General features: G+C 44.5%; 1 protein-coding gene across 1 annotated transcript in view; it reads left to right on the top strand.

The window, feature by feature from the left end:
* Positions 1-3,396, top strand: part of cspg4 (chondroitin sulfate proteoglycan 4) — a 101,084-nt gene extending 97,688 nt beyond the window's left edge. The window contains exon 10 of the mRNA XM_068015173.1: positions 1,335-3,396. Within this exon, the coding sequence (XP_067871274.1) occupies positions 1,335-3,259 (1,925 nt within the window). The 3' untranslated portion in view covers positions 3,260-3,396. The remainder of the gene's footprint in view (positions 1-1,334) is intronic.
* The last annotated feature ends 9,222 nt before the right edge of the window (positions 3,397-12,618 follow it).

Genomic DNA, 12,618 nt, shown 5'->3' with positions numbered 1-12,618 from the left:
GAATGTTACAGCACAGAAAGAGGCCATTCGGCCCATCGTGCCTGTGCTGGCTCTTTGAGAGAGCTGTCTAATTCGTTTCACTCCCTGCTCTTTCCCCACCGCCCAGATGCTGCTGTGGAATTGCTGTTTCGAGTCAATATTTAATATTTATAATTTAAAGTTTGGAACTTGGGCAGCAAATATTTCCAAGCAGGTTATGTGTAGAAATTAATCAGATCTGCACAACATCAACTCACGTCTGTCTCTGCCAATGGTCTCCTTCTGTGCTGCACGATTATATCATTCGTTGATCTGAAATGGAACATTATGTTAATGTTTCAGTTGTAGCAAAGGGTTACAGCAATTGAGATGTGGGAGAAAGCTTGAGACTTGCCCCAACGATCGGTTTGTAGAGTGAATGAAGCAAATGCACAGGAAGGGTTAGGAATGTGTCTGTTTGTCTTGAGGCCAATTCTGTGGGTGCTGTCCAACCACTTAGAAAAGGACACGCACCATTCTATAGTGAGGCACAAAACCAAGCATTATGGATTGCATTTCCTCTTTTACACCTTCTCTCGCTGTTTCTGGCTTTCTCTGTAATTATAAGTGATTCCAGTTGGATGCACTCAGTAATGCAGAGGTGCAGGCTTAGAGTTCGCAGGAAATTAAAACTGAGATTGATATAGGGGAGCTGATAGCAATGTGTAAACAATGATGGGGCTCTTGTAAATATGGCATAGTTTAGAAAGGGGAAGTGCTGACATTGCAATTGAATTAAATAGATTAAAAACCTGCCTCTGGGCAGACTCTCAGAGAGAGCTGATTTGTTGACTTTGTTAAAGCAGTCTGTTGTATGTAGATGGTGAAAGAAACAATGATTGTCCTCCTCCAGTCCCAAGATTGAACCAGAACCAACACGAGTTGACTTTTTCTATCTTTCTCTGAGGATTAACCCTATGTTGACAATCAGGAAAATTACAGCGCACTTATTCCCTGTAAGATGTTCCAGATAGCAATGATGCTGCTAGTTATTGAGGGTCTAGACTGAGGAGTTTGCAATGTAAGATTAAATATGAGTGATTTAGGACAGAGAGCAGGAGAAACCTTTTTACAGAGAGGGTTGTGAGGCTGTGGATTGCCCTTGTGATTAAAGCAGAGACTAATATAACATTAGAACTAGGTTATATATATTGCAGACAAAGAGAACAAAGAAATATGGAAAGAGGAAAGGCACAAGATTATTATACTGCTCACGTGGAGGGGACAAATGCCAATATGAACAGGTTAGGCCAAATGGGCTGTTTCCCTGCTGTAATTTTTATGAAATTGGTAAAAGGTCTTTCTTTCTTCTCCAGGTCTTGTACTATCCGAAGGTCAAAGTGCAGCAATTGACCAGTCAATGCTGGATGCTTCGAACCTTCTGGCCAGTGTACCCAAACCTCACCAGTCCACCTATGATGCGATATTCGAGGTGACCATGCACCCTGTGCATGGCTTTCTCTCATTAGCTGACGTGGGAAAGGTACAGCACTTTACGCAGTCTGACCTGTCCGATTCTACACTGGAGTATACACACAGCAGATCGCAGGCTTTAACAGATAGCTTCGCATTTCGAGTCTGGTTGAGTCCAAGAAGAAAGTCATTTTCACACCCTTCACATAATGGATCTATTATTGTTATTTCTGAGCTCTTCAATATAACCATCGTGCCAGTGGAGGATCATCCTCCACAGATTGTGACTACAGGCCCAATCCTGCATGTCCTACAGGACTCCACCTTTGTGCTGACTCAAGATCACATGAACACAGTTGACTTTGATAACTTACCAGAAGAAATTCAGTACAGTATCATCACAGGGCCAGACAATGGTTTCTTTGTGCATCAGGCTAATGACACTATGGCCATTAAACAGTTCACACAGGCGGATATCAATACTGGCAGAGTGCTATTCAAAGCAGCTGGCCAGCCAGCTTCTAGCATGTTCCAGTTCAGTGTCTCCGATGGGAAACATTCAGCAGTTGGGGGGTCTGTTACTATAGAAGTTACCCCAGTGACTGTTAATATGATCCACAACAAAGAAATTATATTACTGCAAGGTAATGCGTCAGTGCCCATAACTAGAGAGGAACTCCTGATAGACACCAAAGAAAATGATATTATACTCTACAAAATAACACAGCAGCCAAGGCATGGAAAAATAACTGTAAACCAGTCTGTTGTGACCAAGTTCTTGCAGCAACACATTAATAATGGAGAACTAAAATATCACATGACAGATTTCACTGTTTATCAAGATAGCTTCCATTTCTGTGCAGTGACCGGTGAGGGCAATGTATCAGGTACCGTGAATGTTACAGTGCAGCCCTTAGTAAGGATGGCCCAGGATCTACACTGGCCTAGAAACACCACCATTCTGATTGACACAGATATTCTGGATGCTAGTGAGCTGGCCAAGATAACCCAGAGCATCCCTTCCTTCAACATCATTCAACAACCCAAAGCTGGAAAACTAATCAAACTGCATAGACAGAATGGAACGGAAAGCCACCTGCGAAATAACTTTAGCCAGTCTGACCTAGAAGACGGAAGTATAGCAATGGAAGTTTTTGATTATGGTGAGGCTGGCCCTTACCCCAAGATTGATGGCTTCCAATTTCTCTTGAAAGCTGATGGAGTGCCACCTGGCATAGGTGCTTTTGAATTTAGGACTGTCCCATACATACCTACTCACCATTACAATGCCACACTGCTCAAAGTCTCCTCCTTGAGTGGGACTAAGTTACCAGATTCCAGTATCAGCCCCACAGTCCAGGAAGGTGAGGAAATGGGCATGTATTCATCTACTGGAACTTGGAGTCCCTATAGAGTTGGCAGAAGAGGGAATTTGCCAACATCAGACAATGTAGTAACAGGATCCCAACCAACAGCCAGCAATGAGAAGGTTCTTACATCAACAGGGAGTAATCTCACAGCTATTATCATTGCTGTTATACTGATTGCTTTGCTGTTGCTGATTGCTGCAATAATCATCATCTACGTGACAAAACGCAACAAAACAGGAAAGCATAATGTGCAGGGGCCTGTGTCAAAACCCAGGAATGGCACTGTGGAAAAAGAGACCTTTAGGAAGACCGATGATGTTCAATCTGTTCCTCTTGTGAATGTCAGGCCACTGAACGGCACAGAAACACAATCCAACAGTGGGCACATTAACCCTGATGCAAGCCAGTTCTGCAGGACAAGCAATCCTACTCTGAAAACCAATCAGTACTGGGTGTGATCTCTGCACTGGCTCACTGGTGCTTCAAGTGAGTTACTGAAGAGATGTAATCACACCATTATCAGCACCTTATATACTGGAGACAATAACATTTCCACTGTGTGTCTGCTTTTACATCACAATACAGAACATTCTGGAACCCCGTTGGAAGGAAAAACATCCCCTATTGGATGGGAATCCTGCCTCACCTAACTGTCCGGTTGGAAGGTGATGGCTTGCGAGGTCACTTTGCAAACCAGTCCTTTAATGGCTACCAGAGTTGACCCATTCTACACCTCGAAAATCAAAAAAAACTGATTATTAAAGGAACACACCAAGATAATATTTATTGCAACTTCATCGCAAGCTCTTATAGGTGCTGCCATGTTGTGGTACCATCATTACAGACTCTTGTTGGTAAAGAGAGAGAGAGAGAGAGAGAGAGACAGCCACAGGTATTCAGACTGACCATGTTGAGGATGTGGGCTAGGGTTGCGTTTGTGCCAGGGTGCAGTACAATTATTGTAGCTTTGTTTCACAGGACCAAAGGTTATTTAATAAGACATTGCTCTGTTTAAATATTTTCTACACTGTAACAAGGAACACAGACATTTTCACACAGCCACACTGTCCTTACAGAAGCTCTGTGCAAATAACACCATCTATTTCAATCAAGACCATCAAAGCTTGCAGATTCCCAGTGACAATCATGTTGGTTCTGATTGTTTCACAGAGTTAAACAGGATTTGGTTTATTTGCTGTAAGTTTTTAATTGAGCTGATGATTAATTATTTAATTGTTGATTCAAAACAGTCCTTTGATTCCAGTAACAGAACAGTGATGAAGCAGCACTTGCAGCATAACACCCCAATTCACTTGTCTTCCTAATACTGCTATTCACACTAAACTACTGATCACCGTTCCTGACCCTCATGTGAGCTGACATTGTACATGGGTTCCTCTTCCCCAGACACTGTCCCCTCCCTCTTCCCCAAACACTGTCCCCTCCCTCTTCCCCAAACACTGTCCCCTCCCTCTTCCCCAGACACTGTCCCCTCCCTCTTCCACAAACACTGTCCCCTCCCTCTTCCCCAGACACTGTCCCCTCCCTCTTCCACAAACACTGTCCCCTCCCTCTTCCCCAGACACTGTCCCCTTCCTTTTCAACACCGTCCCTTCCTCAAAAAACCCACCCTTGACCTGGCTGTCCTTGGAAACTACTGTCCCCAACTCCAATCTTCCTTCCCTTTCCAAAGTCCTTGAATATTTTATTACCTGTTTCAATCTCTTCCATCATGTTTCTGCCCCTCCCCCAGCACTGTAACCAAAGTCACACATGAAATTCCCCATGACTGTTACCGTGGTACATTATCTCTCCTCATTCCTCTCGGTCTGTCTGCAGCCTTTGACACAGTTGACCACACCATCCTCCTCCAAAGCCTCTCCTCTGTTGTCCAGTTGGGTGAGACTGCTCTCACCTGGTTCTACTCTTACCTATCTGATCATAGCCACAGCATCTCCAATAATGGCTTCTCTTCCCACCCTGTACTGTTATCTGGACTTCCCCTTCAATCTATGCTTAACCCTCTCCTCCTCTTCATCTTCGTGCTGTCCCTAGGTGACATCATCTGCAGACATGGGCTCTGCATTATAGAGTCAAACAGCACAGACACAGGCCCATCGTGTCTGTGCCAGCCATCAAGTACCTATCTATTCTAATCCCATTTTCCAGCACTTGGCAAAGAGTCATAGTTGTCAGACTGCTTGAAGACATCCAGTTTTGCCTGCATCCCAATTTCTCCCAGCTACATATTAGGAAGAGCAATGCCCCTTCTGCACATACTCTATATCTGAGCCACTGATTGCACCCCCTCCCTAGATACTATTTCAGGCTGAACTAGACTGTTTGCAAACTTCACATCCTATTCAACCCTACGCTGAGCTTCTGATACAATACTGTCTCCATCACAAATATCACCCACCTCCACCCCCCCTACCTCACCCTAACTGCTGCTTTAACCCTCATCCACTTCTTTATCTTCAGACTTGACTATTCCAGTGCTCTTCTGGCTGGCTTCTCATCTTCCAGCCTCCTCAACCTCATCCCACCTATCAATGTAGTCTCCTCCACCCTTACCCCTCCACTTCTCCAAACTTTTCATTCCTCTGAATCCAGCCTCTTGTGTCTTTGATCCCGCATTGGAAGCTATGCCTTCGTCCACCTAGACCCCATGTTATAGAATTCCCTCCCTACACCCACCTCTGCATCTCCCTCTCCTCCTTTATGACTTCTTTAAAACCTCAGTTCTGACCATGCTTTAGAAGACTCCTCTAATACCTCCTTCTTTGGCTGGTTTCCTGATGGTGCCTCTGTAAAGTTTTTGTTTTGCTGAGCTGGTATCAGGATATCTTCTCAAAGTCAGGTTGCACCACTCGCAACATGGTGTTAGCTTTGCCTCAGTGAGTAGCTCTTGGCTCTGAGGCAGACGGTTATGGGTTCAAACTCCAATCCAGAGACTTGAACACAGAATCTGTGCTCACAGTTCAGTACAGTACCGTGGGAGTACTGCACTGTTGGAGGTTCTGTCTTTCAGATGAGATGTTAAAGGAGGCCCAGTCTACCCTCTCAGGTGGATGTAAAAAATCCCACGCACTATTCAAAGAAGAGTAGGGGACTTCTCCCTGCTGTCCTGACCTAATATTTATCCCTAACTGACATCACAAAAATAGATCATCTCATTGCTGTTTGTGGGATCTTACTGTGTGCAAATTGGCTGCCTTGTTTCCTACGTTACAACAATGACTACCCTTCAAAAGTACTTCATTGGCTGAGAAACACTTTGGGATGTCCTGAGGTCGTGAAAGACGCAATAGAAATGCAAGTCTTACTTTCTTTTAACAAAATGCAAACTATTATCAGGTTTGCATCTCCACTCTCCAGTTGTGTTTGGAGTCTGCCCCGGCTGAAAACAATACCAGTCATGGTTCTGGTTTCAACCCATAACAGATGTGGGTCTCACTTCCAGCTGTGTGTCACATGACTTGCAATTCCAGCCACGAAATGGAGTTGGGCTCGAGCTCGTAATTCCAACCTCTTTTCACGGTAGTGTTGAACATAAGAACATAACAACATAAGAAATGGAAGCAGGAGTCGTCCAAAGAGCCCCTCGAACCAGCTCCGCCAATCAATAAGATAATGGCTGACTTGCCTTAACTCCACTTTATCACCTGACCCACATATCCTGCAATTCCCTCAGTACTGCAAAAATCTGTCACTCTCAGTCTTGAATATATTCAATTGTCTGGGGTAGAGAATTCCAAAGATTCACAATCCTCTGAGTGAGGGAATTTCTCCTTATCTCAGTCCTAAGTGGCTGATCCCTTATCCTGAGACTGTGACTCTAGACTCTGCAGCCAGGGGAAATGGCCTGTCAGTATCTACCCAGTCAAACGCTCAAAGAATTTTATACTTTTCAATGTGATCACCTCTCATTCTTCTAAACTCCAGAGAATAGCGGCCCATTCTACTCAATCTCTCCTCGAAGGTCCGCCCTCTCATTCCAGGAATCAATCTAGTGAACCTTCATTGCAGCCAATGATGTCAGAATGTCAGTGTATCAGAGAAGTTCACATCTCCAGTCAGATTCAGGACAAGCTTTTTATTTCACTTTCTTCGGGTGGCTGTTAGAGACTCCTGTTAAAACAACACCTTTCTTTTAAAATATTCATCCTTGTTTTCAAATCCCTCCATGGCCTCGCCCCCTCCCGATCTCTGTAATCTCCTCCAGCCCCTCAATCCTCCGAGGTATCTGCACTCCTCCAATTCTGGCCTCTTGAGCATCCCCCGTTTTAATTGCTGTACCACCGGCGTCTGTGTCTGTAGCCTAAGCTGTGGAATTGCCTCCCTAAATCTCTCTGTCTCACTCTCCTCCTTTCAGACACTCCTTAAAACCGACCTCTTTGACCAAGCTTTTGGTCACCTGGCCTAATATCTCCTTATGTGGCTCAGTGTCATATTTTGTTTAATAAATCGCGCCTGTGAAACTCCTTGGGGTGTTTTACTATGTTAGAGGCACTATATAAATATAAGTTGTTGTTGTTGTAGTACAAAGCTCAGTCCTCCAATGGATCAGATGGGAACCAACAACACACTTCCAAAATAAAAAAGGTGAAGTGATGCACGCAAGTCATTGCTCTCTTCTGGACTACCACTCAGCAGGGTGTTCAAACAACAACATACAAGTGTTTAGAAACAGCAATGTACATCATGAAACAAAACAAGAAAATGCTGAAACTCTCAGCAGGTCAGAGTGATAACAGGGCCTCTGATTATTTTTTTTAAATCATCACTTACACAACTGTGGAGGTTTGGCCTCTAAGTTCAGCTGCCTGACACCCAGAATATCCCTAAAATAAAAGCAAAATACCACAGATGCTGGAAATCCGAAACATAAACAAAAAGTGCTGGAAATACTCAGTAGGTCTGGCAGCATCTGTGGAGAGAATATCCCATCGTGTTAAAAGCAGCAGTGGCCCATTACCATCAGACTGGCCATTCACAGGAAAATAGCAACCCTGCCTTCAGACAAATCCAGCCCAGACTGTGCACCCAACAATAATTAAAGAGGTTGAAGGCACAGTTTGCCCACTTGGAACCCACACTCGATACAGCAGCATCTACATCCTCACCATTCTGAACATGTTAAAATGAAGATCCATTAAAAAGGGCACTGCTAGTAATTATAGAAAACAGCCATAGTCATCGATCAGCAAACCAACTCAAATTAACATAACCCCAGAAGAAGGGATTCCTGTTTTAGAGAAATCTTTCTCCTAATCTTTCAAGAAATGACATCAGGTACAGCAGATCCCCTTAGTCAGAATGCCCGCTCTGGGTGAAATTTGAATATTGCATTCCAATGAAACCAGTGAGTCAAGAATCCTGGAAGCTTGTGAACTCTTTCCAGGAGCCGATTGGGACCAATAAAGGGAAGTAAATTCACACCAGTAATGAATGCCCCAGCACAGGTTGTATGAAATTGGCAAACAATGTAAATTTCTAATGCTGGATATAATAAAGTAATTGTTCTTGTAGCAATGTGGAGCTTTCATTCATTTACACAGAGCCAAGTGAAGGATGACAGTCCCAGGTTTGAGTCAAGTTTCCTGTCCTTAACTGCTATGGTGTGCCAATTGGCCTCAGTGCCTTTTTGATTTGGGAGGGTGCTTGCTCTTAATTGTTGTTGTGATGGAACGAATCACAGGTGAAGATATGATACCCCTCTTAGTTGAATAGCCTGTCTTTGCTTATGGTCCAGGATCAGGCATACAGATTGGTCACCTGGATGAGGTATTGGAGAGTGGCAGGCCCTCAGTGGAACTGTATCGGTGCAACTTCAGAACGCGATGGAATAAAACTGGAAAAAATAAACTCTCCTGCAATCCTTGAAAGGGTGATGGGTGACAGGGCAGTGAAATGAATCAGCCTGTGCCCAACACTCAGGCTGTGCACTACAGCTGCAATAACTTTGCATTATTCTAATGATTGAACCTTAGATAATCCTGAAAACAGCATAATAACCAGTTTCCAAATGAATCTGGCCTATTCTAGAGGAATGCAATCTGTCCTTAAAGGGCCTCTCCAGAGAACAGTCCAACCAGTCCCCTTTCAGCGCTACGTTGGCAGGAACATCACAGGAAAGGCAGATGTTTTAAGTGAATTATTTGTGTCAGAATTCATAAAAATGGTGTGGAAAACTCTGGATGATACCACAGCTGGAACAAATGTGCAGATCACAGAGTATGTTATGAAGAAATGTTAACTATTAATGGGACACCTGCATCGGATGATTATACACTCCCGAATCCCCCGCCAGGAAATGAGTGAAAGGCGAAATTCTGATCAATACTCCATGAATGCAGGATCTACCTCAGCTCTGCAGGTTGACACTTCTTTAAATAGAATTGAGATAGGAACAGTATTATTGTAACATTATGCCTACACTGTAATCTGAGGAGGTTATCAGTCAGAAGAATTCAGCATTGTTTTGAAAGTAACAAATTGCAGGACTGGATGATGCTGTGATCAAACATCATTTCCTGCTCTGAGGCCTGGGTTTAAATTTAACCCAAACAGAGACAGGAAGTCTCATCTCCTTGGCTGTGTACAAATATCAAGTTTGGGGTCCAACGTGCACGCATTCTCTCTTTCTCACCAACACCCTGACACACAAACAGCCACACACTAAAACACACACACAGGATATACACAGACATGCCCATTCAGCACACACAACCACATCGATAGGTACACATCTACATATCCCTGTTCATGTGCATACAATCGCATGCAGCTAACACAAGGACAATATCCACCCAGTTTATTTTTATTCATTCATGGGATGTAGGCGTCACTGGCCAGGCCAGCATTTATTGCCCAACCCTAATTGCCCTTGAGAAGGTGGTGGTGAGCTGCCTTCTTGAACCGCTGCAGTCCATGTGGGGTAGGTACACCCACAGTGCTGTTAGGAAGGGAGTTCCAGGATTTTGACCCAGCGACAGTGAAGGAACAGCGATATAGTTCCAAGTCAGGATGGTGTGTGACTTGGAGGGGAACATGCAGGTGGTGATGTTCCTATGCATTTGCTGCCTTTGTCCTTCTAGGTGCTGGAAGTCACGGGTTTGGAGGGTGCTGTTTAAGGAGCTTTGGTGTGTTGCTGCAGTGCATCTTGTAGATGGTACACACTGCTGTCACTGTGCGTCGGTGGTGGAGGGAGTGAATGTTTGTAGATGGGATGCCAATCAAGTGGGCTGCTTTGTCCTGGACGATGTCAAGCTTCTTGAGTGTTGTTGGAGCTGCACCCATCCAGGCAAGTGGAGAGTATTCCATCACACTCCTGACTTGTGCCTTTAGGCTTTGGGGAGTCAGGAGGTGAGTTACTTGCCGCAGGATTCCTAGCCTCTGACCTGCTCTTGTAGCCACGGTATTTATATCTCACGCAAAGGGTGGTAGAGGTTTGGAACTCTCTCCCACAAACAGCAGTTGAAGCTAGAACAGTTGTTAATTTTAAATCTGAGATAGATAGATTTTTGTTAAGCAAAGATATTAAGGGATATGGGCCAAAGGCAGGTATATGGAGTTAGGCTGCAGATCAGCCATGATCTAATTGAATGGCAGGACAGGCTCGAGGGGCTGAATGGCCTACTCCTGTTCCTATCTTCCTATGTTTCTATATGTCTACTCCAGTTCAGTTTCTGGTCAATGCTAACCCCTAGGATGTTGATGGTGGGGGATTCAGCGATCATAATGCCATTGAATGTCAAGGGGAGATGGTTAGATTCTCTCTTGTTGGAGATGGTCATTGCCTGGCACTTGTGTGGTGTGAATATTACCTGCCACTTATCAGCCCAAGCCTGGATGTTGTCCAGGTCTTGCTGCATTTCTACACGGACTGCTTCAGTATCTGAGGAGTCGCGAATGGTGCTGAACATTGTGCAATCATCAGCGAACATCCCCACTTCTGAGCTTATGATTGAAGGAAGGTCATTGATGAAGCAGCTGAAGATGGTTGGGCCCAGGACACTACCCTGAGGAACACCTGCAGTGATGTCCTGGGACTGAGATGATTGACCTCCAGCAACCACAACCATCTTCCTTTGTGCTAGGTATAACTCCAACCAGCAGAGAGTTTTCCCCCGGATTCCCATTGACCTCAGTTTTGCGAGGGTTCCTTGATGCCATACTCGGTCGAATGCTGCCTTGATGTCAAGGGCAGTCACTCTCACCTCACCTCTTGAGTTCAGCTCTTTTGTCCATGTTTGAACCAAGCTGTAATGAGGTCAGGAGCTGAGTGGCTCTGGCAGAACCCAAACTGAGCGTCACTCAGCAGGTTATTGCTAAGCAAGTGCCGCTTGATGACACTGTTGACGCCACCTTCCATCACTTTACTGATGATTGAGAGTAGGCTGATGGGGTGGTAATTGGCCGGATTGGACTTGTCCTGCTTTTTGTGTTCAGGACATACCTGAGCAATTTTCCACATTGCAGGGTAGATGCCAGTGTTGTAGCTGTACTGGAACAGTTTGGCTAGGGGCGCGGCAAGTTCTGGAGCACGGGTCTTCAGTACTATTGCCGGAATATTGTCTGGGCCCATAGCTTTTGCAGTATCCAGTGACTTCAGTCGTTTCTTGATATCACGCGGAGTGAATCGAATTGGCTGAAGTCTGGCATCTGTGATGCTGGGGACTTCAGGAGGAGGCCGAGATGGATCATCAACTTGGCATTTCTGGCTGAAGATTATTGCAAATGCTTCAGCCTTATCTTTCGCAATAACGTGCTGGGCTCCCCCATCATTGAGGATGGGGATATTTGTGGAGCCACCTCCTCCAGTTAAATAAAAGCAAAATACTGCGGATGCTGGAAATCTGAAATAAAAACAAGAAATGCTGGAACCACTCAGCAGGTCTGGCAGCATCTGTGGAAAGAGAAGCAGAGTTAACGTTTTGGGTCAGTGACCCTTCATCGGAACTGACAAATATTTAAAAAGTCACAGGTTATCAGCAAGTGAGGTGGGGGTGGGGCAAGAGATAACAAAGGAGAAGGTGTAGATTGGACCAGGCCACATAGCTGACCAAAAGGTCACGGAGCAAAGGCAAACAATATGTTAATGGTGTGTTGAAAGACAAAGCATTAGTACAGAAAAGGTGTTAACGGACTGAATATTGAACAGCAGCAAGTGCAAACATGAAAAAAAAGAGTGGGTAAGCAAACTGAACAAACTAAGATGAAATGAAATAAATGCAAAAAAAAAGGGTTGTAAAAAATGTAAAAAGAAAAAAAGAAGAAAAAAGAAAAAACAACTAAAAATGAAAGTAAAATGGGGGGCTGTCATGCTCTGAAATTATTGAACTCAATGTTCAGTCCGGCAGGCTGTAGTGTGCCTAATCGGTAGATGAGATGCTGTTCCTCGAGTTTGCGTTGATGTTCACTGGAACACTGCAGCAATCCCAGGACAGAGATGTGAGCATGAGAGCAGGGGGGAGTGTTGTTCAGTTTGCTTACTCACTGTTTTTTTTCATGTTTGCACTTGCTGCTGTTCAATCTTCAGTCCGTTAACACCTTTTCTGTACTAATGCTTTGTCTTTCAACACACCATTAACACATTGTTTGCCTTTGTTCCATGACCTTTTGGTCAGCTATGTGACCTTGTCCAATCTCCACCTTCTCCTTTGTTATCTCTTGCCCCACCCCCACCTCACTTGCTTATAACCTGTGACATTTTTAATATTTGTCAGTTCCGAAGAAGGGTCACTGACCCGAAACATTAACTCTGCTTCTCTTTCCACAGATGCTGCCAGACCTGCTGAGTGGTTCCAGCATT

The sequence above is a fragment of the Heterodontus francisci genome, chromosome 35 (genome assembly GCF_036365525.1).
Source record: "Heterodontus francisci isolate sHetFra1 chromosome 35, sHetFra1.hap1, whole genome shotgun sequence".
NCBI classification, from domain to species: domain Eukaryota; kingdom Metazoa; phylum Chordata; class Chondrichthyes; order Heterodontiformes; family Heterodontidae; genus Heterodontus; species Heterodontus francisci.
This window is presented reverse-complemented; position numbering and strand designations above follow the sequence as displayed.